At 58.6% G+C, this 25,980-nt stretch overlaps 1 protein-coding gene across 3 annotated transcripts; it reads left to right on the top strand.

Moving 5' to 3' along the window:
- Positions 1 to 2,735: 2,735 nt before the first annotated feature.
- Positions 2,736 to 24,469, top strand: LOC132019243 (chronophin). 3 transcript variants are annotated; one of them, XM_059402052.1, is made up of 18 exons: positions 2,736 to 3,057; positions 4,163 to 4,205; positions 4,449 to 4,553; positions 5,569 to 5,645; positions 5,962 to 6,073; positions 6,165 to 6,241; positions 6,706 to 6,850; positions 7,366 to 7,434; positions 7,596 to 7,686; positions 8,067 to 8,209; positions 9,147 to 9,258; positions 9,630 to 9,711; positions 9,803 to 9,883; positions 10,540 to 10,656; positions 11,550 to 11,647; positions 12,181 to 12,376; positions 13,413 to 13,507; positions 23,074 to 24,469. In XM_059402052.1, the coding sequence occupies exons 1-18, from the start codon at positions 2,999 to 3,001 to the stop codon at positions 23,388 to 23,390; spliced, it is 2,019 nt and encodes a 672-aa protein (XP_059258035.1). In that variant the 5' UTR covers positions 2,736 to 2,998; the 3' UTR covers positions 23,391 to 24,469. The 3 variants fall into 3 exon arrangements, with proteins under 3 accessions (XP_059258035.1, XP_059258033.1, XP_059258034.1); XM_059402050.1 differs by lacking the exon at positions 23,074 to 24,469 and adding an exon at positions 14,829 to 15,767 and having other exon boundaries at positions 2,739 to 3,057; XM_059402051.1 differs by lacking the exons at positions 2,736 to 3,057; positions 4,163 to 4,205; positions 4,449 to 4,553; ... (12 more) ...; positions 12,181 to 12,376; positions 13,413 to 13,507 and adding an exon at positions 18,210 to 18,806.
- The last annotated feature ends 1,511 nt before the right edge of the window (positions 24,470 to 25,980 follow it).

Here is a 25,980-nt window from a genome sequence, read left to right as displayed (position 1 = left end):
GCCCAGGGGCAAGGTTCTTTTCAGGCCAGATAGTACAGGCTGGATAAGAAGAAGCAGAGCCTGTTCTACTCTTGTTTTTGTTTTTGTTTAAGATTTTATTTATTCATTCCACAAACAGCACAAGTAGGCAGAGAGGCAGGCATAGGCAGGAGGAAGCAGGCTCCCTGCTGAGAAGAGAGCCCAATGCGGGGCTCGAACCCAGGACCCTGGGACCATGACCTGAGCCAAAGGCAGAGGCTTTAACCCACTGAGCCACCCAGGTACCCCTGTTCTAAGTATTTTACATAGAAACTCTGGTCTACAGAGCAGGTCAGGTCCCGGTTCTCATTCTTCTCATCCGACCCAGGACACTGAGGCTCAGACAGGTGAACTCCCCAGCCCAAGGTCACCCAGCTAGCTAGAGGCTGAGCCCAGCTGGCCGGCTTCTTCCACACACACTCAAGCTCTGTTCTAGCTGTCTCTGGGCTGGAAATAAGCGTCCATTGATGCAATGCCTTCACTTGCATTCAAGTCAGCCCTGTCTGTTGAGCTCCTGTGACCCTGGCACGTCGCTAGACCATGCAGGATTCGGCACAAGCAGAGGAGAGTCAGCCAAGCCAAAGAGCCCTCCCAACGCCCAGTGGAGAGGTCTCCTGATCGGAGATGGTGTTGGCCGGTGATCTCTGATGCCCCCTTCCTGCACCTGCAGCTCTCAAACTGTGATCTTGACATTTCCCGATAAAACCTCATAGTCCAAAAGTCTCTGATTACAACATCCTTCGAAGCCTATGATCCAACCTTTGGGGCTTCCAACCCTTTATGATTCAGCATCCAAGTGTGCTCAAGCTTAAATATAACCTAAAACATACCCCTCACCCAAGCCAAGAGGCACAGCAGCCCCACCCAGGCCAGTCAGAGAAGAGCTCTTGGGTCAGGCTGGAGGGGAGCCCGGATCCTGGGTGAGAGGCCCAGAGCTCCACTGGGCTGATCAGACGGCCCTTCCTGGTGGTTTCCAGCCGCTGCTTCTCCAGGTCGGGTGTCCTGACCCTTGTGAGCTTGGGTTTAGGCCTGGGCAAGCCTAGAGGGGATAAAGGTAGAAGCCAGACCATGCCCTCAGGGACCTTCACAGCAGCTAGGGAAGTGGACAAGCCCAGACCCAGAGTGTTCCAGGCTGGAGGCAGGGCTGAAACAGGGTGGGGACACCCTGTAACCCAGGATTTCCCAGACAGCAAGGCAGCGGCACCTGGTGTCAAGCTGCTGGCTTAGGAGCCTTCAGCTTCCTAATTGTGTACACAGTAGGCTCTGCCCTTTGCAGAGATGGGGGAAACTTAAGCCACCCTGGTGTTCTGGGATCTGGCCAGTGAGGAAGGCGGAAAGGCCAGGAGTAACACCCAGGCCTTGCAAACCCCAGCCCCACGTTTTAAGAAGCCAGGTCTACACTGGACTCTGATTGCTCCTTCCATCAAGGCATTCCTCAAGCCCTGCCCTTTTTCTAGAATCCCCTCCAGGGGACTTCCAGTTGGGGAAAAAGAGGTGGGTTAGGAAACCTTGTCTGGGGTCTCCTTATGCAAGCTTGAGCCTTCACTCCAGTGGACTCCACGCTCAGGTGGCCTCCCAGCTGGGAGGCTCTGACTCAGCAGCAGCAGCTGGGGGGTTCCCTTCTCAGCCCCTCCCGACTCCCACTGGGCTGGGTGTCCCTTGCGCAGGGGGTGGCGAAGAGCAGCCAGCATCCCGTAAGTGCTCACTGTGTGCCAGATCCCTTGTCTGAGGCCATTGGTCCTGCCCTCGTGCAGTACGAAGTCTGCCCACCCACACACAGTAGGTGCTCAAGTAATCCTCAAACTGAGTTAAAACTCAAAGCAAAGGGCGGGGGGCATGGCAGACCACACAGATGTCCCTCTCCCCCCACCCCTGGGGCCTGGAGGGTACGGGGGTTCAGAGTAAGCAAAGACTACTGTGTGTGGTCCCTCATCTTGTTTGAACAGATATGGAGCACCTACTGTATGCCCAACTGTGATTCGGGTGGAGGGCCAAAGAAAGAACTACTACTGAGTCTGGGGGATGAAAGCAGCACCTCCATCACTGCCTTACAAGAGGAACGGCAAGGACTCCCAAAGTTCGCTGAAAGGAGAGGCTCTACAGATGGTGGAGGCAACTGCTGGGGCTGGGAGGGAGCCGGGTGTCAGGGCGCTGGGAAGGAGGGTGGGCCACCCTCCTTAAAGGGAAACAGGAATAGGCAGGGTCATGGTTCACTCTCCAGGATGGGCAGCTGTCCGGCCCATCAGACCATTAAAGGCAGCAAGTCCAGAGTTCCAGGGACTTGTCCAAGGGCACAAAGCAGCAAGGTGGCCCCAGGAAGCCAAAGTCCCCCAGCCGGTCTCCAGCAGGGGAGGAGGGAGGGGTAATCTTTAGCTCAAGTTGGCCAAGAGGTCCTCTGGAGAGGGAGTCCAAGGCAGCATCCTTGGGCAAGCCCAGATGGGCCAGTACGGGCTGGAGAGGCCGGTCCTTGGCCTCTGGCTCCCAAGCATGGAACCCTCCTTGCCTTTAAGAGGGGTGCAGAAGTTACTGAAACCCAGGGCCCTCGGGCCGGCGGGAGGGGTGGAGCCCGGAGTGCGGCCGGCCGCGCGGTGGCTGGAGCCGGCTTACCTGCTTCCCGCCACCCGGGTTGGGCGGGGCGGGACCGGGGGGCGGGGCCGCCACACAACCTGTGGACCGCCAGGCGGCCGCCGGCGCGACCGTCGCGGGGACCGGCCGGGGGCCTGCGGGGCGCCCGGAAGCCGGGGGCGAACGAGAAAACAAACTTGGAGAGAGGAGTGACCTGGGGGCCGGGGGCGGAGTCGCGCGCGGAGGAGGAGGGAGCGAGCGGCCGCCGGAGCGCGGCTGGCCCAGGAAGCGGAGAGCGCCGCCCACCCATCCGGGGCGAGAGCGGCGCTGCGGGCGCAGGCAGGCTGGGCCGGGGGCTGCCGGGCCCTCGCCCCCTTCCCCCCCGTGACCCCGCGGCCCCCAGCCCGCGCCCAAGATGATGAAGAGGCAGCTGCATCGCATGCGGCAGCTGGCCCAGACGGGCAGCTTGGGACGGTGAGTGTCAACCCGCTCCCTCCCAGCCCCACGCTCTCCCCCGCCGGATCCTCGGGGACGTGGAGGGGTGGGAGAGGTCGGGGACAGCCAACCTCGAACTGGCCAGAGGTCTACTCTCATTCCCATGCCTCTGAATGCCACCCCCACCTCTCGGCCAGGGCAGGAGGGGCAAGGTCCTTTGGGGAAGGGGGCACTCCCACTCCTTTGCCTGCCAGGGAGGATCTAGGATGCTGGGTCTTCTCGGCCTCCATGAGCCTCTGGAGCGAACGGTCTTCCCTGGCCTTACTTGTCCCCTCTGTACAATGGGGACAGCTAACCATCTCTGGTTGCCTGGGGGGAAGGGGCAGCGGTCAGTGCCCTAGACTTTGGGGGAGGGGAGGAGACAAGGTCCCGGAGTGGTGTGGTGGGAGGAGGGGCCTGCTTGTCCAGCTTTGTGCCTCTCCCCCACCCCGCAGCCTGGAGGCCTCCAGCTTCTCTATCTTGCTTCTGCTTTTCCCAGCCTCAGGTGGAAACATCCCTGGGCCTCTTTGCTCTCACCTACCCCCCCCCCGGGGGGCCCCAGAGCCTATGGGGTGGAGGCCAGAAGTTTGGGGAGCTCCCAGGGCCCATCATCTCTCCTCTTCCCCCTGCATTGGGAGTTTCCCATTCTCTGGGCCCCGAGGAGGGGACCGAGTGTCCAGGCTCACATAGGCATCTGTGCCAGGGCCTGCACACCACTCCAGTCCAGAGTCCTGTGTGTCTGACAGCCCAGGAGTCTGAGATCTCACACTTCCCGTTCTTGGGGCCGGCCCGGCCTCCTCTCCCTAGGGTCAGCGCAACAGAGGCTGGGGTGGCTTCCCAAGCCCGCCGCTTAGGGTTTCATCCGCCCTCTCTCAGGACACAGCCCTGGGTGGAGGAGGAAAAAGCCGAGTATCCTATTCCCGCCCCCATGGAATGTGCTCCGACTGGGATGAGGCAGACAGGCCGGCCACCCAGGGCGGGCCCCTCAAGGAGAGGAGGGGCACTGGAAGCGACCAGGGTCCAGGTGCCCTCTTGAGGGGCCAGGGGGAGGCAGGGGGTTTCCTAACCTGGGCAGCCTCAGCAGAAGCTCTTCCCTCCCTCACAGCACCCCGGAGACCGCCGAGTTCCTGGGGGAGGACCTGCAGCAGGTACAAGCCTGGGCTGGCAGCGGGTGGCAAGGCAGGCCCGCGCAAGCTGTCAGTGGAGGACCCGGCCAGGACGCCACCTGGGGGGGGGCCGGGCTGAGTCATTCCCCAAGCTGTTGGCCATGGGGTCTCCAGGAGGAGGGAAGGGAAAGGTGGTTCCTGCTCTGGGAATGAACGGGGGCGGGGGGGGGGGGGCCCGCACCCCCCCACAAGCCACCAACTCTGAGCCCCCCCCCCCCCACCCAGGTGGAACAGCGGCTGGAGCCGGCCAAGCGAGCAGCCCACAATGTCCACAAGCGGCTGCAGGCCTGTCTGCAGGGCCAGAGCGGGGCGGACATGGACAAGCGGGTGGTGAGTGGGGGTCCCAGGAAGTTGGGGCCCACACAGGACACCTCTACCCAGTGGGAGAGTGAGGTCAGGGCTGGGGTCTCCCTGCTAGTTTGAGCCTCTGGCACACCGAGAGGGTGAAGCCTGCGCTGTCCCAAGACCCCTCGGGCACCCCACTCACGAGGCTCTGTTTTTACCCCATCCCTTCTCCACCCTGGCCCCCGCAGCACGGATCCCCTGAGACAAGGCCAGGCCTCTGACAGCTCCCAAACTTCTCTGTCCTGTCAGCCCCCAGAGCGGAGCAGAGCAGGCCCTCTGAACTGAGGCAGTGCCTGAGGACTTCCTGAAGGAAGTGGCATTTAAGCTGATACTAATACTCACTGGTATTAATCAACGAGTCTGTTGCTAAGCTCTGTTAGCATATTGCCTCATGTCCCACTGACGACACCCCTAGGAGGAGGCTGCCTTTATTAGTACTTTGTACAGACGAGGAAACAGAGAGGTAAAGTCTTAAGGTCACACAGTGCGTTAGTGGCAAAACCGAGGCTTGATCCCTGGTCTTTCTGACTCAAGCTGGGGCTCTTCCTAACTCTAGATGGGAGTGTTTTGAGTTTAGCAGTGACTAAGTGCAGAGCCACCGATGCCCTGGGGCAGGGGAAGAGCCCCACCCCCAGACTGCTCCCAGGGCCTCCATTCGTCCTCCGTCCAGCTGTGTGACCTTGGGCTGGCTGCCTGCCCCCTCTGTGCGAGAGTACTCCATGGTTTCTTCAGGCCCAGTTGATTGGTTTCTGGGAGAGGGTAAAGATGGGGTGGGGTGACATGGTCACAGGGAGATGCCACTCTGCCCTGCCTGGCCATCCTCCTTCTCCACTCCCACTTAAGACTGTGGCCCTCTTGGCTTCCCTCCTCCCCTGGCCATACCAAGAGTCTCAGCAGGGGCCCTGTCCCCAAGGAGCCCTTTGTGTGCTTAGGTGGGGTGGAGGGAGACCCGGCAAGTGAGCACATTCATGCTCACAGCCAGACCCTGGCCTTCCTGCAGAAGAAGCTTCCCCTCATGGCTCTGTCCACCACGATGGCTGAGAGCTTCAAGGAGCTGGACCCTGATTCCAGCATGGGGTGAGCATGGACCGGGCCCCAGCCCTCACCCAGAGGTGCCAAGGGGGGCAGATCTGGGCTGGGAGGGGGTCCAGGTGAGGAAGGGCATCCCCCGTGGAAGGATGACCAGGCTGAGGGTCAGTTAGCATCTGTGCTAGGGATAGGGGGGTGGTCAGTGTCCAGGTCAGAGAAGGCTGCCAGGCCTGGGAGGGGGGGTGCTTAGCTGACAGATGAAGGAGAGCTAGAAGGGACAGGGGGTGATGGGGAGGGAGGAGGCCCCACCCAGTGTTTCTGCGTGGGTGTGAGGAGCTGGGCCCAATGGGTGCTGTGTCCACAGGAAGGCCTTAGAGATGAGCTGCGCCATTCAGAACCAGCTGGCCCGCATTCTGGCTGAGTTTGAGATGACTCTGGAGAGGGATGTCCTGCAGCCGCTCAGCAAGCTGAGCGAGGTGATCCTCCCGACTACCCCCCCCCCAGCCCCACCCCCTCCCCAGCCTCCTCTGCCCGCTGACCTCCACCCTCCCCGTGCCTCCCCCCTAGGAAGAGCTGCCAATCATTCTTAAGCACAAGAAGAGCCTGCAGAAGCTGGTGTCAGACTGGAACACCCTGAAAAGCAGGTGGGAGCCAGAGCCCCTAGGTGGGCTCCACACCTTGGTCAGCCCCCATAGGCAGCCGCAGAACCCACACTTGGAGGCTGTGGCAGGGCCCGCTGGTGACAGTGTGTGCCCTCGTGTACACACCTAGTCTCTGTGAACATGTGTGTGCACGTGCTCATGCTAGCTGAGGGTGACCCCCCAGAGCCTAGGAGAGCCAGAAATGATCCTCCAAGAGGCCTGGACTGCAGGAAGGCCCCGCCCACCTGGGGCTGGCTGGCTGCGATCACCAAGCCCGCCACCAGGGGGCGGCCTCGAGCACTCATGGCCCCCCAGGCTGAAAAGGAGGCTCAGGGCAAGTGGGGCTCTGGGATGTTAATCCATAAATCCCAGAATCCTGGGCGGTCAGGCATATGGAAGGGACCCTTGGCTCTGGACAGGCAGTGTGGGGGACACTGACCACCCCACCTCGGGATCGTTGTTGCCAGGCTCACTCAGGCAGCTAAGAACTCAGGCGGCGGTCAGGGCCTGGGCGGCGGCACTGGCAGTTACGGCCATACTGCCACGGCCACCAAGATGGAGACGCTGAAGGAGGAGGAGGAGGAGCTGAAGAAGAGGGTGGAGACCAGCAAGGTGAGTGGCGCTTGTGGGTTCCCAGGATGGGGGTGAGAGGCGGCAAGGGTGGGTCCTGTCCCCATTTCAGGGAGGGGAAGCTCTGGGAGGTGATCTGCCTCACTCAGGGCCACACAGCTGGCAAGCGGCAGAGCCGGGATTTGATCCCAGGGAGTGAGCCTCCGAGCTCTTAGCCTCCTGTCTATGCCGCATACTCGGTTCCTGGGAGGCAGGGACCTGGTGTCCTGGCCGCCATCCCCGCAGGCTTGCTGAGTGAGTCGAGGAGCGAATGGTCAAGGACATAAGCACCTCGCGAAGGGTGTGGCACAGAGATGAGGGCTAGAAGCTGTCAACGTCCCTTGGGAGTTCCAGGGGGTTCCTGTGGGCCGTCCCCAAGTGCAGACTATACCAGAGAGAAGAGACGTGACCAGGGCCCTCCACAGAGAGCTTGGACAAGTCATTCACCCCTCTGGGTCTCAGTTTCCCCTCTGGGCCCCAGCCTCACCGGTGCGAGCCCCCCCCTTTCTGTCTCCAAGGACGAGTACTTGGCCGACCTCTACCACTTCGCCACCAAGGAGGACACGTATGCCAACTACTTCATCCACGTGAGTCCCTAGACGGGGCTCCAGCCACTGGAACTCAGGGGTGGACACCAGGGGCCACTGGGACACCCTTCCAGATGTGGGAGGGAGGAGTGTATTCTGAGGGACTCCAAGGTGGAGTAACTTCCCTCACTCCCTCTGGGGGTGCCCCCCTGTCTCCGCAGCTCATGGAGATTCAAGCTGATTACCATCGCAAGTCTTTGAGCTCGCTGGACACAGCCCTGGCTGAGCTGAGGGAGAACCACAGCCAAGCAGGTACAGACAGAGGCAGGGCCCGGCCCCACACCCCCAACCCCGGCCCTACTCTAGGCCTGTTAAGAAGCTGGCAGATTAGTTCCGATGAGATTTGTGATAGAGAGGTCGTCTGCTACGTAGAGGATGGAGTGAAGGGGCAGGACTGGAGTCAGGAGAACTTTAGGAGGCAGAGGGAGGGAATGGTGGCCTGGACTGGGGTGGCATCGGTGGAGTTGGGGGGGTTCGGGAGAGATGTTGGATGATTTCAGGATCTGTGGTGTGGGTGATTGGGCGGGAGGTGGTACCATTGGCCAAAGCAGTAGGCTTTGCGGATGTCTAGGGGTACCCTGGCTGCCAGGGAGGGGAGGACCCTGGGCCGCTGATCTGTCTCACCCCTGCAGACCCCTCCCCCTTGATGACGGCCACCGCCCTCGGGGTGTATGGGGTGCCCCTGGAGACCCACCTGCAAAATCTGGGCCGGGACATCGCCCTGCCCATCGAGGCCTGTGTCATGATGCTGCTTTCTGACGGCATGAAGGAAGAGGTGGGACCCACGGGGGCAGGTCGGGCCGGAGCCCTGGGGCCCTCCCTCTGTCCACAGCCCCCTCAGGCTGCCCTGTGCTGGTGCTGTGACCCCACCGTTAGAGCCCAGGTCCCGTGAGGCCACAGCCTCCTGCTGCCAGGCTGACACCACCACCCACTTGGGGATGCCCGTGAGGCAGCCGCTGTGCCCTAAGGCCTTTACGTTTCTTGCTCTGTTTAGTAATCCCAGAAACCCCTGCAGGAAGCCTTCACTGGCTGCCTTCTACAAGGGGGAGACGGAGGCCACGAGGAACCTGTGCCCGCGGCACAGGGGAGGGTGTCAGGAAGGCCTGGGCCCCACCGTGCGGCCCCTGCTGCAGGCCGCCGCGTCCATCCGCCTGCATCAGGCGGTCCCTAGTGTGTCAGCTCCATTCCTGAGCCCAGACCCTTAGGGGGTAGAACCTGCTCGAAGGCCAACTTAGGCTTCTTTTTTTTTTTTTAAGATTTTATTTATTTATTTGAGAGAGAGAGAGCATGAGAGGAGAGAGGTCAGTGGGGGAAGCAGACTCCCTGCCGAGCAGGAAGCCCGATGTGGGACTCGATCCCAGCCTCCACGATCATGACCTGAGCCAAAGGCAGTTGCTTAACCAACTGAGCCACCCAGGCGCCCCTTAGCTTAGGCTTCTTGACGGCGCTGCCTGGCCTCTTCTCTCCCTCCCACTACTAACCAGACCCCTGTCTCCCCACCTCTTCGCCAGCTTCTCCCAGATCTCCCACTTTGGGCCAAATCCTAGACCTTGAGAGCAAGGGCAGCTGTACACACCGTGGGCCCCACACCGCCCATCAGACTGGGGGGGACATGTGCCCCGTGACTGCCGGGGGCCCACCCCAAGTGAGCCAGGGCATCCTCCCCTGCCCACCCGTCCGTGACCCCCTGTCCATTTCCTCTCGTACCCCAGGGCCTTTTCCGTCTGGCCGCGGGAGCCTCAGTGCTGAAGCGTCTCAAGCAGACCATGGCCTCGGACCCCTGCAGCCTGCAGGAGTTCTGCTCTGACCCCCATGCCGTGGCAGGTGCCTGCTCCCTGGAGCCCCGGGAAGAGGGCTTTCCCCCCCGAATCCCTTCCTCTCAGCTGCCTGGAGCACTCCCACCCGTGGTAGTTTGGCTGAAGGCCTGGTGATCGACACCTCAGGACACACAGGGGTCCGTGGAGGGGGAGGGGAGGGCTTGGTGATGAACTCCCTTGCATGCGTGGACATCTGGCTGGGAACAAGTCTGCCAGACGTCATCATTTTCTCCAAAAGGCCCAGGGCCCAAAGAAATGATCAGACCTGGTCACGTCAGTGTGAACAGGGCCTGGTTCCTAACAGATGCCGAGTGCCGGGCACCGGGGTGGAGGTGGGGGCCTCGGGAACCGTGTCTGAAACTCTTGCCACCACTTCAGGTGCCCTCAAGTCCTATCTGCGGGAGCTGCCAGAGCCCCTGATGACCTTTGACCTCTATGATGATTGGTTGAAGGCAGCCAGGTGAGGTGGGAGGCAGATGGGGATGCTGGAAACGGTGGGCCTGTGGAGGTGGGTTCCTGGACTGGCTCACCAGGTCTCTCCCCATCCCCAGCCTGAAGGAGTCAGGGGCCCGGCTGGAGGCCCTCCAACAGGTGTGCGGCCGCCTGCCCTGGGAGAGCTTCAACAACCTCAGGTGAGCCCAAGCCTGGCCCCTCATCCTAGGCAATATTCGGAAACCACAGCCAAGACGGGCTAGTCATGTTTTTCCTACTAGACACTGAGTTAAACGCACTCCTAAAACCTTTGAAGCCATGCCACTTGGCTTGAAGTTCCCACCTCTGCTGCTGTGTGGCCTTGGGCAGGTGGTCTGACCTCTCTGTGCCTCCGTGCCCTCATCAGGAAAACACAGAGCACACCTGTTCCTACCTCACAGGGCAGGGAGGAAGATTCTCAGCTTAGCTCCGCGCCCCACACATGTGTGGCACTCAGCAGGTCAAATCATTTAGCTATTAAAAAATTTTAGGGACACATGGGTGGCTCAGTCAGTTAAGCGTCAGCCTTCAGCTCAGGTTATGATTCCAGGATCCTGGGATTGAGTCCCACATTGGGCTCCTTGCTCAGCAGGGAGCCTGCTTCTCCCTCTCCCACTCCTCTTGCTTGTGTCCTTCTCTCGCTGTGTTTCTCTCCGTCAAATAATAAATAAAATCTTTAAAAAGAAAAAATAAGGCATCCTGAGGGGGACCTTTGCCACTCTTTGGAAACCCCAGGCTGAGAAAGTCTCGGGCCTCAGGGGCATCACTGGGTGTTCGTGGCCCTGTCCGTGACCGTACCTACCTTCTGCCTCCCCAGGTACCTGCTGAAGTTCCTGGCACGGCTGGCCGAGGAGCAGGAGGTGAATAAGATGACCCCCAGCAACATCGCCATCGTCCTGGGGCCCAACCTGCTGTGGCCCCCAGAGAAAGAAGGGTGAGGGGAAGAGGGCAGTCCCCCCGCCGACCACAGCCGTCTGCTGCTTACTTCTCCCCTGGGCCTCAGCTTCCCCATCCTTGCAGTGGGTTGAGTTCCCCATCTCAAGGCTTGCCGTGAGCAGCGGCCCAAAGGGAACGTGGACCCCACAGGGTTTTGGAGCGAGGCGTCCCGGGTGAGAGTGATAATGGGGAGCTTGGAGTGTGGGGTGCCCGGAGATCTGGTTGTAGCCCCACCCCCTCGCCCTTCCAGAAATGCCTTCAGACATCACTCTCTGGCTCTCCATTTCTTTATCTGTAAATTGGAGAGAAATTATACCGACTCTGAAGGGGTTTTGCTTTGGGAATTAGACAATGAATGGAGAAATGGTTTCCAAGCTGTGAAGTGCCGTGTGTGCTATGGGAGGGGTCGTTTCAATGCACCTGGCCACAGAGGGCAGAAAGATTTCATTCATTTGCTGAGGATGGTTACTCGGTAGAGGCTCCCTAGATCCCAGAACTGTGAGGGAAAGGGAACCATCCTGCCTAGTGAAGCCTGTCACGGGAGAAGGAGGGGGAACGGGCCTATGAGCGACACACTGGCCGCCCACTGGTGGTCTGCGAGTTTTCTTTTTTTTCTGAAGATTTATTTATGTGAGAGAGAGAAGGTGTGTGAGAGACAGAGCACGAGCGGTGGGGAGGGAGCAGCGGAGGGAGAGGGAGAAGCAGACTCCCCGCTGAGCAGGGAGCATGACCTGAGTTGAAGGCAGATGCTTCACCCCTGAGCCACCCAGGTGCCCGTCTGCGAGCTTGGTGAGAACAGGCACTTGATCTCATTGGGCCAGAAAGAGAATTGGGCTCATGAAGACTTTACTTACGAAATGGACCGCTCGCTTTTGTTCCCTTTTGCTCCAGGGACCAGGCCCAGCTAGATGCCGCCTCCGTGTCCTCCATCCAGGTGGTGGGCGTGGTGGAGGCTCTGATACAAAAGGCGGACACCCTCTTCCCTGGAGGTAAAGCTCCTGCCTTTGTTTGGTTTTGTTTTAAGACTTTGTTTATTTGAAAGAGAGAGAGCTTGAGAAAGCAGAGCTGGGGCAGAGGGGCAGAGGGAGAGGGTGAAGTAGACCTTCCCTGCTGAGCAGGGAGCCAGATACAGGGCTCCAGTCCCAGGACCCTGGGATCATGGCCTCAGCCAAAGGCAACACTTCGCCCACGGAGCCACCCAGGCGCCCTGAAGTGCCTGCCTTTGTGAACGTGTCCCTCTGCGCCCTCCTCTGCCCAGCTCGGTGCCCTCCAGACTCAGCTCAGTCCCTGGCAGCTCCATGAACTCACTACGAGACCTGGAGCAAATTGCTTCTCTGTTCCGAGCCTCAGTGTCTCATCTGTAAAATGGGCATGATCCTGCCTACCTTGCGGGATTATTGTGAGGCTCGTGTGGGAGCGGGAAGGTGAAACATGGGCCACGGAGTGTCAGGGGAAAGGGAAGGGAGGGCCTGACACTGGCTGAGGTCCTGGAATTTAAGACATGGCTTCCTTCTGTCCGCAGACATCAACTTCAACGTGTCAGGCCTGTTCTCAGCCCCTGATTCCCAGGACAAAGTCAGCCACAGGCCAGAGGCTGAGGAGCTTCCAACGATTGCTGTGGCCACCCCAGGCCCTGCTCCGCCCCCGGCCCCTGCCCCTGCTCCTGCCCCAGCTCCGGCCTCGGCCCCAGCCCCAGTCTCAGTGGCTACCAAGGAAAGGTAAGGACTGACAAATAGGAATGACCCCGTCTTTGCCCGAAGACATCAGCCTGAGGCATCATCTCAGGGCTTCCAACAATACCTTAGGAAATGTAATTATTGTGTTTTAATCCCAAATACCAGGTTTCCCCAATTGGAGGGGGTGGGATGGAGACTCGGGAGCGATATTCCTCCCCGCCTCTGATGTGTTCCCTTGTTCATCATATGGCTCTTTACTGAGCACCTACTGTGTGCCGGGCACTGTTTGGGGTCCTGGGGATTTAGGGAACAAGGGTGCTGGTTAGCTGGAACTTATAAATACCTTCCAGTCTTCTCTTTGAGCCTTTCGATCTGGAAGGGCTGCATGGTCCCCTGGAAGTACCCTGGCTCTGTGCCAAGCAGGCATGGCTTTTTATCGCACAGTGGGGGCCCAAACGGAGACCTTCCCTAGATGAGCAAGGCAGACAAAGGTGGCCCTTAGCACTTGCTTTCCCGGGGCAGGGGAGAGAGAGTCACCGAGCCCACCGACAGATGGATGCTGTCATGCCGGGCAGTGACTCGTGCCCTCATAGGAGAGGGGAGCAGGTTGGGGAGCTGGACTGGGCGGCTGCTTTAACACAGGATCCCTAAGAGGAGCCAGTGAGCAGAGAACTGGAGGGAGCCAGGAATGAGCCGTGGCCTCCCCTTCCGCTTCTCAGCCGCTCTCTGACTTCTAGTGGCTAAAGCATCCAGTGATGTTCATTCAGATGGGGCTTAAAAGCCCATACAGGCCCTGCGCTCCACCCACCTTCCTGGCCCACGGGAATCCAAGGACCCTGTCACAGTGTCACACAGAAACCAGGGCTTCCCTAGATGCAAACCCTGGCCAAAGCCAGAAGCATCCTCTGGGGGAGAGGGGGGCAGCCTGGGGACAGATCCCAGGCCCAGCCACAAGGTGGTGGGGGACAAGTCTTGGGAGAACCCAAACTCAGCCTGTTGGCTGGGAGTCTCCCCACGATTCCAGGAGACCTCCTGGGAGGTGGCCAGGCCTGACCCTGACCCTATTCTTCCTTCCTAGGGCAGAGTCTGAGGTGCCCCCCAGACCAGCCTCCCCCAAGGTCAGTAGGAGTCCCTCAGAGGCAGCCACTCCAACGGAGGACATGGCTCGGAAGAGTAAGTTGGCTTGGGGAGGGCGAGGGGAAAGGCGGGCAGGGAGCGGGGCTGTGTTTTCAGACAGCTGGCGAGGCCAGGAGTCCAGGCAGCCAAGAGCTCAGGTTTGCTGCCTGGCACTCTGGGTTCAGATTCCAGCTCTGTGACCCTGGGCAGGTGACTTCACAGGCCTGCCCCTCCTCCCCTGCGTCATGGAACAAGACCCACACCTGCCTTGTAGGGCTGTTTGTTAAACGCTGCTGCCTAACCCTACCCGGCACACAGCTCTCGCTCCGTGAAGCTTAGCCATCTCGGGGTGGGTGGCTGAGGGGTCCAGTCTGTCAAGAAGTCCAGAGAGTGGAGCCAATACGAGGGAACATGGGGTGGAGGCTTCCAAGGGCAACGAAGTGGGGGGAGGCAGTGGTGGTGAGAAGAATTCTGGAGTTCCTCTGCATCCCTGTGGTGCCCACACCTGTTGACTTGGCCTAACGCCAAGGCCCAGGGTTCCGATGGGGAGTCACTGCCAGGGACCAGGACCCTTGGGAGGGCCCAACCAGCCCATGAGGCCCTGGAGTTTTCTACCTGGGGGTACAGTGTAGAGCCAGGAGCAGCCGTCAGGGCCTCTGGACCAGCAGGAGTTGACAAGTCACAGAGGGACTGTTCTGCAGGATGGGGTGTCTAGGGATACGTGTGCACTGGGGCACTGCACTTCAGGGGCCCGAAGGTTCTCATGCCAGCCCTGGGAAGTCCAGGCTTGCTTCCCATCTCACCGATGAGGAAACTGAAGACCCGGGGGGCATGATCTGCCCCAAACCCACAGTGGGAGTGGGAGGAGGTGAGGCTGGAACCAGAGTCCGGGCCTCCTGGCCTCAGCCATCTCATGAGGTTGGAACCGTGCAGTGGGATCTCTGAAAACTGGGCTGGAGGCCTTCTGGTGGGCTCCCAAGAGGCGAGCGAGACCCCAGAGTCAGGGGGGACTGCCAGCACTTCTTTGTTCAACAAAGACGTATGGATATCCACTCTGTGCCCCCAACACTGGGCTGGGTGACCCCACACAGGACGGCCTCTTCCCGTTTACCTGCTCCTCAGGGAGTCAAGCAAAATTAAAGCGGACATGCTCCCTTCGGAGGGCAGCGAGTCCTATGAAGAATGTACAACAGGAAACTATGACAGTACCTAGAGTGGGACGGGCGAAGGGGAACTCTAGCGAGGGTGAGACCCATGGAGGGAAGCCTAAGTGAGGAGGAGTCAACCATGGAATAGAGTTCCTGGCAGAAGGAATGGCAGATACAAAGGTCCTGAGGTGGATGCCTAATCATCTCCCCACCCCATCCTTCCTCCACAGCCAAGCGCCCAGCGCCGGCCCGGCCCACCATGCCGCCCCCCCAGGTCTCCAGCACACGCTCCTCCCCTCCAGCTCCACTCGCGCCCCCTGGCTCGAGCAGCCCTGTGACCCCCCAGGCTCTGCCCCGCCGTCTGGTGGGCGGCAACCTCCGGGCCCCCACAGTGCCACCCCCATTGCCCCCCAATCCTCCCCAGCCCGCCCGGCGCCAGAGCCGGCGTTCACCAGCCTCCCCCAGCCCAGCCTCCCCTGGGCCGGCCTCCCCCAGCCCCGGTGCAAATGTGCAGGTGGACCTGGGGGTGGCCCCAGAGGATGGAGGGGCCCCTGAGGCTGTAGGCAGGGCCTCTACTCCCCCCGCTATCCCCCCTCAACCCCGGCCCAGGAGCCTCGCCTCGGAGACCGACTGAGCCTGCCGCCCCTCGCCAACAGCCCCTCAGCATTTCCTCCCTCCCACCTGTCCCCCCAGGACACGGCCCTCGCCCTTTCCCGGGCTGGGGGCCTTCAGCCTTTGCATACAAGTGCCTCGGTGCCCGCTGGGTCGGCCCCCATGGCAAGGAGGACTCAGGACAGTCCTCCACTTCCAGACCCTTTTCTCTGTAGCTGCCCTAGGCTTGGCGGGGGGGCCCTCACCCGACTCCCAGCTCTCTGGCAGGGTCCCCGGGGAGCCGCCAGAAGGAAGGAGGGGCTTGCCTGTTCCAGATAACAGGACTGTTATTTTTCTCTTGCCAACGTATTGTTTTTAAGGCTGGCAAATAAATTATTTTGGACAAAACTGGAGCAGCTGCCCCCATGATCGTCGGTTTTTTCCTTTCTGCCCTCAAAATAAAGAAACCACTTGCGTGAAAGGGAAGATATTCCCTCTTCTTTGCTGTCTTCCATCTTTCTTGTCTGAAATAAAAAGGGCCAGCGTTTTCAGCGCTTACTCTGTGCTCTTTCCCTGTGCTTTTCTGTGCGTGGTTTTTCCATAGAACCCTCTCCCGGGCAAGTGAATCCCATCACCTTTGACTGGTTGAGTAGAGACTGAGGCTCAGAAAGCGACCTGCCAGGCACACAGTAGATGAGGCACGGACGTGGAATCAGGACCCGTGTCTCCCTGATTCCAGAGCCTGGGTCCATCCCTCACAGCCCGAGCAATTCACTTCTTGGTGCTCCGGGAAACAGGACAGCAGTCTCTACCCCAGAAGTGTCTTGAGGATTACACGAGACATTCCCGTAAAGGCCCGAGCACCAACATTGCACACACAAGTGCCCTGTAAACGCTGGCCGCTGTGGATGTCGGTGCCCCCAACTTCTGCTGTTCCCAGAGTGGGGACAGGTAGGGCTCCCTCAAGTAGTAGAGCTGGATCTGTGTGCAGACCACGGTGGCTGCTCGGTTTGGGAACCTGGGCCAGGCCCCCAGCTCAGCCCTATGCCCAAGGAGCTCCTGGGAACAGACATGCAGGAGAGCTGACAGTCAGAATTAAGTATGATGGCACTGGGAGCCCACGTCAAGCCAGTTAGGGGCCCACCGGCTAACCCAGACTGTGTGTGGAGGGCACAGGAAGGCTTCATGGAAGAGGTGGTTCAAAGAGTCTTTTAGGGGCACCTGGGGGGCTCAGCTGTTAAGCGTCTGCCGTCAGCTCAGGTCGTGATCTCAGGGTTCTGGGATCGAGTCCCGCATCATCAGGCTCCCTGCTCGGCGGGAAGCCTGCTTCTCCCTCTCCTCTCCCTCCTTGGGTTCCCTCTCTTGCTTTCTCTCTGTCAAATAAGTAAAAACTTTAAGGAAAAGAAAAAAAAAAAGTCTTTTAGGAGTTGTCCAGGTGAAAAAGTCAGGGAAGAAGGAAGAACAATCCAAGCTAAGGAAAGCACCTGAGACAGGAGCAAAAGGCCAGGGCATGGGGGAGCAGGAATTATCTGAGCCTCAGAGAGGGGGGACAGGATGGCTTTTTGCAGGTCTTTGGAGCTCTGATTGCTCCTGGAGGCCAGGTTTTCAGCGCCTTCTCAGAGGTTGGCTGACAACTTGGAATTGTGACACAAGCCTCCCCAGATGGGGACCAAGGCAACCAAGTCACCCCAATCACTGTCCTGGGCAACTGGGTCTTCTGTCCCCCTCCATTCCCTCCCATCCCCAGGGTGCTGAGTGACAGGCTGCCTCTAGCAGCTTGGTGACCTAGTGCCTCTCCACCCTGGCCTGGGGTGTTTTTAAAAAAGCCCAAAATATCTCGGCCCCACCCAAAACAAATCAGAATCTCTGGGGTGCAGCTACGCTTTAGTGTTTTTTAAAAAAATATTTTGTTTAGGGGCGCCTGGGTGGCTCAGTGGGTTAAGCCGCTGCTTTCGGCTCAGGTCATGATCTCAGGGTCCTGGGATCGAGCCCCGCATCGGGCTCTCTGCTCAGCGGGGAGCCTGCTTCCCTCTCTCTCTCTCTGCCTGCCTGTCTGTCTACTTGTGATCGCTCTCTGTCAAATAAATAAATAAAATCTTTTAAAAAATATATTTTGTTTATTTACTTGTCAGAGAGAGAGAGAGCGCACACAAGCAGGGGGAACACCAGGCAAAGGGAGAAGCAGGCTCCCTGCTCAGCAGGGAGCCTGATGCAGGACTCAATTCCAGAACCCTGGAATCATGACCCGAGCTGAAGGCCGAAGCTTAACCAATTGAACCACCGAGGCGTCCCCACGCTTTGGTATTTTTAAAACGCATTTGTCAAAGTCATCCAGCCGTGCATTTAAGATCTGCGCATCCTACTTGTATGTAAATTATATCTGAAAATACAAGTTCCCCAGGGGGACTCTACCAGCCAGCGCAGAGAACGACTGGTCTAGGCCAAGGACCCTGGAGTTTGAGAAGACACTACGTGCCTCTTTCCTATCGTCATACCAACACGCTTCTCTGGACTTTGCTCAGAACTGGAACGTCCAGGGTTCAGAGGGCAACGAGATTTGACCCAAAGGCAACAGCTCCCTTAGCATCTCTGCTTCCTCCCTAGCAACCAGCTCTCTGAAGCTTCTGATTGGCTGGGGAACGCAAGGGCGGCTAATCGCTCCAGATTTTCTATTCGTAACTCTTTATTGGCCAAGAGGAACGTTAGTCCGTCCTGTAATTGGCCAGTCGGGGTCGAAACTCGGCGGCGACTGGCCTAGCCGAGTTTGGGGACGAGGCGAGGGCTAGGTCTTCATTGGTCCCCTCCCCTCGGCGGCGGCCGAGATTTACCCTTTATTCCAGGTCCCGTTAGGTCGAGGCCGCGCTCCTCTCCGAGGTACTTGCCCCCATTGGCCCACGGGCCAGGCCGTAACTCCGCCCCCCGGCCCTTCCGGCGCGCCGATTGGCCGCTGCGGGGCACGGGGCGGGCTGCGGGCCGGCGCTCCGTGCCCGCGGAGGGAGAGCGGCGCGGCGCGGCGCGGGCGTGCGGGCGGCCAGCCGGCTGCATGGCGCGCTGCGAGCGGCTGCGCGGCGCGGCCCTGCGCGACGTGCTGGGCCGGACGCAGGGGGTCCTGTTCGACTGCGACGGGGTGCTGTGGAACGGCGAGCGCGCCGTGCCGGGCGCCCCGGAGCTGCTGGAGCGGCTGGCGCGGGCCGGCAAGGCGGCGCTGTTCGTGAGCAACAACAGCCGGCGCGCGCGGCCCGAGCTGGCCCTCCGCTTCGCGCGCCTCGGCTTCGGGGGGCTGCGCGCCGAGCAGGTGTTCAGCTCCGCGCTGTGCGCCGCGCGCTTGCTGCGCCAGCGCCTGCTCGGGCCGCCGGGCGCGCCGGGCGCCGTGTTCGTGCTGGGCGGCGAGGGGCTCCGCGCTGAGCTGCGAGCCGCGGGGCTGCGCCTCGCGGGGGACCCCGGCGAGGACCCGGGCGAGGCCCCGCGCGTGCGCGCCGTGCTCGTGGGCTACGACGAGCACTTCACCTTCGCCAAGCTGAGCGAGGCGTGTGCGCACCTGCGTGATCCCGACTGCCTCCTCGTGGCCACCGACCGCGACCCGTGGCACCCGCTCAGCGATGGCAGCCGAACCCCCGGTGAGCTGGCGGGGAAACCGAGGTGGGGTGGCGACCTGCGCTCTCCCTTCCACGCCTGGGGAGAGGGGCGGGGAGGGGGTGTCTACAGGTGACAGGTGGGGACCTGGAGAGACGTGAGGGCCGGTCCCACCCTGCAAGAGCCCGGGCGAGCTTTGTCATGGCCACGTCTGTTAATTCTTCAAACTGCCACCACTGGAGGGGCAGCAGAAGGGCCCCTGTACGGCAGCTGAGAAAACTGAGGCCTGTTGTGGTTCAGGGGGTTGCAGGCGGATACCCAGCCCTTGCCTTCCTGAACCTGTCTCAGGGACCCCTGTCATTTTGTCCCCCTCACCAGTCAGGGGTTGAGGCCGGAGTGTTGGAAACAGCCTGAAAGGACTGTGTCCCCTCGCCCCGTTGAGCTGTTGGAACACCACTGGCAGCCGCTGATTGTAGGGGGGTGTGTGATGAGCATAGGGAGGTGGATGGAGTTTGACCTGAGTTCCAGTTCGAGCTCCAGGGCTCAGTAATCTGAAGTTACATAACCTCGGAGCATCGCTGTCCTGGGTGTAAAATGGGAAGGCTCTCCATGCCAGTTTCCTCCCAGAGAAGAGTGATCAGGGTGACTGCCAGGCACATAGTAGGTGTGGGTTGTACCCAGACCCCTCTCCTAGTATTACAGAGTTTTGTGAAGTACCTTGCGGTTTGTTCTTAGTTCCAAATTACTCCGGAAGTGTCCCATTTCTCGGTTAAAGAAACTGAGGCCAAGAGAGGGGAATTGAGCTGCCCCAAAACAGGAGGACCTGAACTTGGCTCTTGTGGCCACCCCACCCCCATCCAAGGCACCCTTTACTGCTGTCATCTGGGTATTCAGGCCTTCAGAGGAGGCAAGAGCAGGTGGAGGCTCCCACATTTTGGAGGGTTTGAGTTAGTCAAGAACAGATGGTAGCAGCAGCTAACTGCCAGGGGTAAGTGTGTGTGGACAAGTCAGTGCCCCAGCCAGTAGGCTGAGGGTGGGGACGATTTCCATCACGCCCTGCTTGCTGGCCACTGATTTAGACTGTCACTGATACCAAATCCTGGGGGAGTGGGTCTGACATTGACAGAGGAATAGACATGGTATTGTGATGGGGTGGCAAGGAGGGCCTAGAGTCAGGCGGATCTGGGAAGGGTTCCTGGAGGAGGCATCCTCCAGGGCAGGGCAGTCAGGGATGAAATGTGGAGCCGGGCGTGGGCCATGGCAGAACTGATTCCACCCAGAATCTATAATTCTAGGCTAGTTCTGTCCTCGCTTTGTTGCAGACCTACTTGCTGCATATTCCGGTCTCCCCAAAAATCCAAGCTGAGGGCTCTGGTCAGGGCTTTCTGCTGTCGCAGCTGCTGCCTGTCCTGGGCCATGCTGTGAAAAGCGAGTTACTCCCTGAAGGCTTCAAAGTTCGGGTTAAGACTGTGGGTTAAGAGGCCCCCGACTCAGGAAAGGTGGGTTGGAGGAGCTGGAGACCAGCCAGGCCCTGCCCATATGGCTCCGCCCCTTTCATCTCGGTCCCCACCTGCTGTGTCGCAGAGGCCCAGTTGATCTCTCCCACGACCTAGAGGGGGTGGTAGAAGCTTGGCTATAACAGGGATATCCTGTTTGTACATAGCTGAGTTATGTGGCTTTGAAACAGTGGTATAAAAATATTAATAAAGGCCCCAATATGTATAAAATCTGAAAGAATGCAAGTCTGTCACCCCAGTGCCTCCATCCCCATCCCCTGTGGGTCTCCTAAATTGTGTGTTTACCCTCTTGCTGCATGGCAGCCACTTGAACTGGCAAATAGAAGTGCCTGCTGTCTTAGAAAGATGTCACCACCAAAACGTGTCAGCCTTGGATTACAGGATGTTGTTGTTGTTGTTTAAAGATTATATTTTAGGGGCGCTTGGGGGGCTCGGTGAAGTCTCTGCCTTCGGCTTGGGTCATGATCTCAGTCAGGGTCCTGGGATCGAGCCCTGCATCAGGCTCTCTGCTCAGCAGGGAGCCTGCTTCCCCCGACCCCCCTGTCTGCCTCTCTGCCTACTTGTAATTTCTCTGTATCAAATATATAAAGAAAATCTTAAAAAAAAAAAAAAAGATTTTATTTTAGAGAGCATAAGAGCAGGGAATGGGGCAGAGGGGGAGGGGCAGAAGCAGGGGGAAAGGGAGACCAGACTCTCGGTTGAGCACAGAGCTGGACATGGGGCTTGACCTCACAACCCTGAGATCATGACCCGAGCTGAAACCAAGAGTCAGACACAAGTGAGCCACGCAGGCGCCCCACATTACAGCATGTTCAGTGAAGTAGCATAATGGTGGTCTGAGGACAGAGCTATGTTCTTAGATGCTTCTGCTAGGACGCTCACTCCCCTAGGGTAGACACCGTGTCCCTCGCGCTGCTCTATGCCCAGTGCCTAGCAGAGTGCCTGGAGGGTAGTTGGGCCTCAGTAAATATTAGCTGAGCAGATAAAGTGGGACATGGGGGGCGCCCAGGGTGATCAGCTCCATGGTGGTGGGAGAGGGCATTGCTGATGCAGCTGAGACCATTCTGGAGGTGAGAAAAACACTTTGGGGTGACTCACTTGAGCCCTACCCATCCTGGAAGGAATTTCTAACCAACAGGGCAAAAGGCTTTTCTTCCCTACCCACTTACCCGAGAAAACAAACAAGCAAGCTCTAGGTCAGATGTCAGGCAGAACCTCCGAGCAGAGTTGCCCTGGGCCAGCTCGTGACCTGAGTCAGGTCATGTCCTGATCTCGTGACACTGGGGAATTTCCCCCTCCTCGTGTGGGGGCTGGGCGGGCCGAGGATTCTTGCTATTTGTGCCCACTCTTCTGTTCTGTAACTTTGACTTAATGCCACGAATGTCCTCCCCTGTGAAGGGAGACAAGACCCAGAGCGTTCGGGGGGTCTGCCCCGTGTTGTACCGATGAACGTTTGATAACTGGGGGGGGGGGGGGGACTTGATCTATACCATTTCCCAATCTCTGTGGTGATAGCCAGGTTCAAGTCTGCAACATTAAGTCACTGAATGTGGAGTTGGGAAGATCTCTGCACAGCATTATATAGTGTTTCCATCATTATAGATGTAAAGAATCTCCAGAGCATAGATAATGGCAAAATACTTAGGAAGTAATGAGCTTTGAGACTTTTTCTCTTTATTTTAAACATAATTAGACCATCAGTTTATATAAGTTGACTTTTCATAGTGGCTTTCACAGCGAGCTCATGAAATCCCTGAAAATGAAACATTCGGCGCTCCCAAGCCAGGACAAACTGTCCCAGCACATGACTGGGTCGGACGCATCTGAGCACGTACCCTGTCTCCCATTATGAGGCTGTGCAACCCTGGATAAGTTACTTAATGGCAATGAGCGGTCAGCTTTCCCATCTGTATAATGGGCTTCCGTGAGCAGCCAGCACAGCCCCTGGCGCGTTAGAATGTGCTCAGTAAATTGCGATCCTCATCATCATTGGTTCAGGGACATTAATGTGAAGGCTGAAACTTGCAGCACAAGGACGGGCCTGTGGGACGGACACAGTGGACTTATTGTGCAGGGGGCCGCATGGTCCTGGGCTGAGAGTCAGGACTGTCCTTTTCTAAACAGTCTTCCTATTGTTAAACACTTGGGCGTGTTCACAGTTTTGCTTATTATAGCTACTGGGGCCACGGACATCCTCAAGCATGTCGCTTTTTGTCTCCAGCTTGAATTCTCTCCCTGTGATCACTTTCCCGGCCACCGAGGCTGACTGGGGCCAGGGGATGAGCATTCCTGTGCCCTGCCACGTTCTAAAAGGGCTGTGCCCGTCTCTGCAGCCAGGAGCCCCCATTCTCGCAGCAGCAACCACAGCTCCTGTTTCCCAAGCACTTGCCCCTTCAATGCCCACAGCTCCTCTTTGAACGTAGGCCTGACTTGGATCCCCCTGTTCCAAGCAAGGACTGACTGAGCCAAGCCCAGTTACATACCATATGGCTCATTCAGCCCCTGCAGGGCCATATTAGAAATGGGGAAACTGAGGCACGGAGAGGCACAATGGCTGGCCCAAGAAGGGTGGAGATGATGAGGTCTGAACTCAGGCAGTTGGTTGCAGGGTCTGTATCTATACTTAGCGCTATGCTAAGCCTTGGAAGACTTTTAACTCATTTCGGTGCCTCCTCTAACCCCCCATGCCAAGCGACCTCCCTGGAAGTCCAGCGTCTGAGCCTGACTGCCCCTCCACCACACCCCCCCCTCCCCTCTGCCACTGGGCACTGACCACGTCTCCATCTCCCTGCAGGCACCGGGAGCCTGGCTGCTGCAGTGGAGACGGCCTCGGGCCGCCAGGCCCTGGTGGTGGGCAAGCCCAGCCCTTACATGTTCGAGTGTATCACCGAGCACTTCAGCGTGGACCCCGCACGCACGCTTATGGTGGGCGACCGCCTCGAGACCGACATCCTCTTCGGCCACCGCTGTGGCATGACCACTCTGCTCACGCTCACAGGCGTCTCCCGCCTAGAGGAGGCCCAGGCCTACCTGGCATCCGGCCAGCACGATCTCGTGCCCCATTACTATGTGGAGAGCATCGCGGACTTGATGGAGGGGTTGGAGGACTGAGCCCATGTGACCGGCACTGCAGCCCCATCCCTCCCCGACCCTGATCCTGTAGATGGAGGCAAGAGGCCAAGAGCTGCCGGCTCCCGGGCCCCGTTTACTGCAGCCTGGTGGGGTGGGGACCCAGGGAAGGAGTTAGGGCCCTCGCATCCCCTCCCCGTGGTGGGTGGGCACTCTGCTGTTCCAGAAGCTGTCTGCCCCATCATCCACCAGTTCGCACTGGCCTGACCCAGCCAGGTGGCCTTATTTCCTCCCTTGTGACCTCCCCCCTTGGAAATCTGGGCCTTGATGCTCACTGAAGATTTCCCCCAACCCTGAGCACTTAACCCCCTACGCCCTCCCAGACTGGGGTGAGGGGGGCGGGGTTTGCCTCTAGAGCTGTACCTGCCCCTCCAGCGGCCTTGGGTTCCTGTTGACCAATCAGAGGCCTAGGTAACCAACCTGCTCCCTGAATGGACCAATCAGAAGGCTAAGTGAGAGTGACCCATTGATGGGTCTGTCCTGAAGGGTTTCATTGGGAACCCAAGTGACAATGACTCTTTGAAACCCGTCAGAAGGCTAAGTGACAATGCGCCTTTAATGTCCCTGGTCCTGAGTTGGACCAAGCAGAACACCAGGTAATAATGACCTGTTGGTCTCTTAGATCCTGAAGAGAACCATTCAGAAACGGAGACATCGTGGTCCCTTGACAATCCGGATCTCACTGGACCAGCTATGGGTCCAGATTTCCGTCTGTAAGGGTCCAAGGGCTGAAGACACCCCTCCGCAAAGGCGGTGATCATGGGGTCCACACAGTGGCTCTGCGGGGGTCTGTAGTGGAGCGCCCCGCCCTTCCCTGATGATGGTACCGGTCCAGCGTAGACGGTGGCCATGGCTCCAGAGGGCGGGGCTTCTGTGTCCCTCCCTGTGCCGTCCGTGTTTGCTGTGCCACCTGCCCCTAATGCCCACCCCCCTATTTATTTATTTATTTGTTTGTTTATTATCGTGTGCCAGTGATGGTGGGAGTGGGGGCTGGGCCTTCCCACTGCTTCCACCCGTTGTAACTCGTCCTCCCGTACTTAATAAAGTGCGAGCGGAATGTCTGTGTGGGCTCCCGTGTGTGTGTGTGTGTGTGTGTGTGTGTGTGGGCAGCACTGTAGGAGGAGGACCTGCTCCCCATGCCCAGTCTGCACAGACCTGGCCCAGTGAGTGCTCCTTTCTCCTGCGGGAAATGACCCACCAAAGGCCCAGAGCATTTTTCTGTGTGTAGTACTTACTGCCCTAACCCCACGGCACTCAGGGCCTCATGGGGGCTTTAGATACCAATGTGTTTCAGGCCTTCAGAAGACAGCGAGCTTGTCTTACTGGGCTCATTTTACCACTTGGGGAAGGAGGATTAGAAATGGCGGCGTTAGGGGGCGCCTGGGAGGCTCAGTCCATGATCTAGGCTCCGGTCTTGATCTCAGGGTCATGAGTTCAAGCCCTGCTACTTAAAAATGATGAGGATACTCTAAGAATGTGGGGTTAACTTACACAGTGGCACATATCTAGAAAGCCTGATCTCCCGAGGCAGGATTTGAACTGGAGTCGGCTGATCCATGAGGGGGCAGCTCCCACTCCGCCTGGACTGACGGGAAATGGTTCTGTAAATGTTTCCCTCACTTTTAAAGAAGTGCCTGGGTGGAGGAAGGAAGCATTCTTCTGGGCTTTGGGTGTGGAAGCTGTTGCAGCCATTCTGTGATCGTGAGGCCAACCCCACATACTTCTCCCCTCACGCCTCTGCTTCAGGTGGCAGAGCAGGAAGATGGGAAGAGCATCGTGGGGACCAAAACTTTTTTTTATTTTTTTACAAGATTTTATTTTTAAGGAATCTCTACACCCGATACGGAGCTCCAACTCACAACCCCGAGGGCAAGGGTCCCATGCTCTACCCACCGAGTCAGCCAGTGGTCCTTCCCCAACTTTTAATTCAGAAAACTTCAAACAGGTAGAAAAAGTGCAAGAACAGCACAACACCCGTATGCCCTTCCCGCGGATTCCCAGTTAATATTTCAGGAAGCTGATGACACCAGTCCACAAAAGGAAAGAACTCCTTCCCACTCCACTCCCTGGTCTCAATTGTTTTCCTGGTTTTGCCATCCCCCTATTGACTCGCCTCTTGGTGACCAGAGGCCTTAGAGGGAATTTCTGTTGACTGCATACATTTTTCCTATGGAGGTGGCTTTGAGGCTAGGGGCTGAAATGCAAATTTGTTGAAATCAGCTTGGTCGAGCACCAGCGTCCTGCCCAGCACTCCCTTGATTTCATTTTAGCTAATACGGATAACCATGACCAGGGGATGATCTATGGGGCTCTTTTTCACATTTCCTTACATGTCCGGTACACTGAATGGGGAGTCGGAGCCATCTCTAAATTCCATTGGTCACTTATACCATGAGTAACAGTTCAGCACCGATGCCACGCAGCTCTGTGGCCACCCGGGAATCAGAGGTTCCCCTTCCCAGCCCTGCCTTTCTCTTCCCAAACCACATCTTTCCATGAGCCTGGGCAGTTCTAGCAAATCCCACTCTTCTGATGCCAACTAAAACGGAAAACTTTCCTCTACCCACAGAAC

Source organism: Mustela nigripes, chromosome 6 (assembly GCF_022355385.1).
Source record: "Mustela nigripes isolate SB6536 chromosome 6, MUSNIG.SB6536, whole genome shotgun sequence".
In the NCBI taxonomy this organism is placed as follows: Eukaryota; Metazoa; Chordata; class Mammalia; order Carnivora; family Mustelidae; genus Mustela; species Mustela nigripes.
This window is presented reverse-complemented; position numbering and strand designations above follow the sequence as displayed.

Excerpts from the sequence above, each read along its gene's own strand:
- LOC132019243 (XM_059402050.1), top strand. The coding sequence starts at position 2,999 with ATGATGAAGAGGCAGCTGCATCGCATGCGGCAGCTGGCCCAGACGGGC. Across the intron at positions 4,206-4,448 it reads TGGGGGAGGACCTGCAGCAG|GTGGAACAGCGGCTGGAGCC; the intron begins GTACAAGCCTGG and ends CCCCCCACCCAG. Across the intron at positions 12,377-13,412 it reads TCAGTGGCTACCAAGGAAAG|GGCAGAGTCTGAGGTGCCCC; the intron begins GTAAGGACTGAC and ends CTTCCTTCCTAG.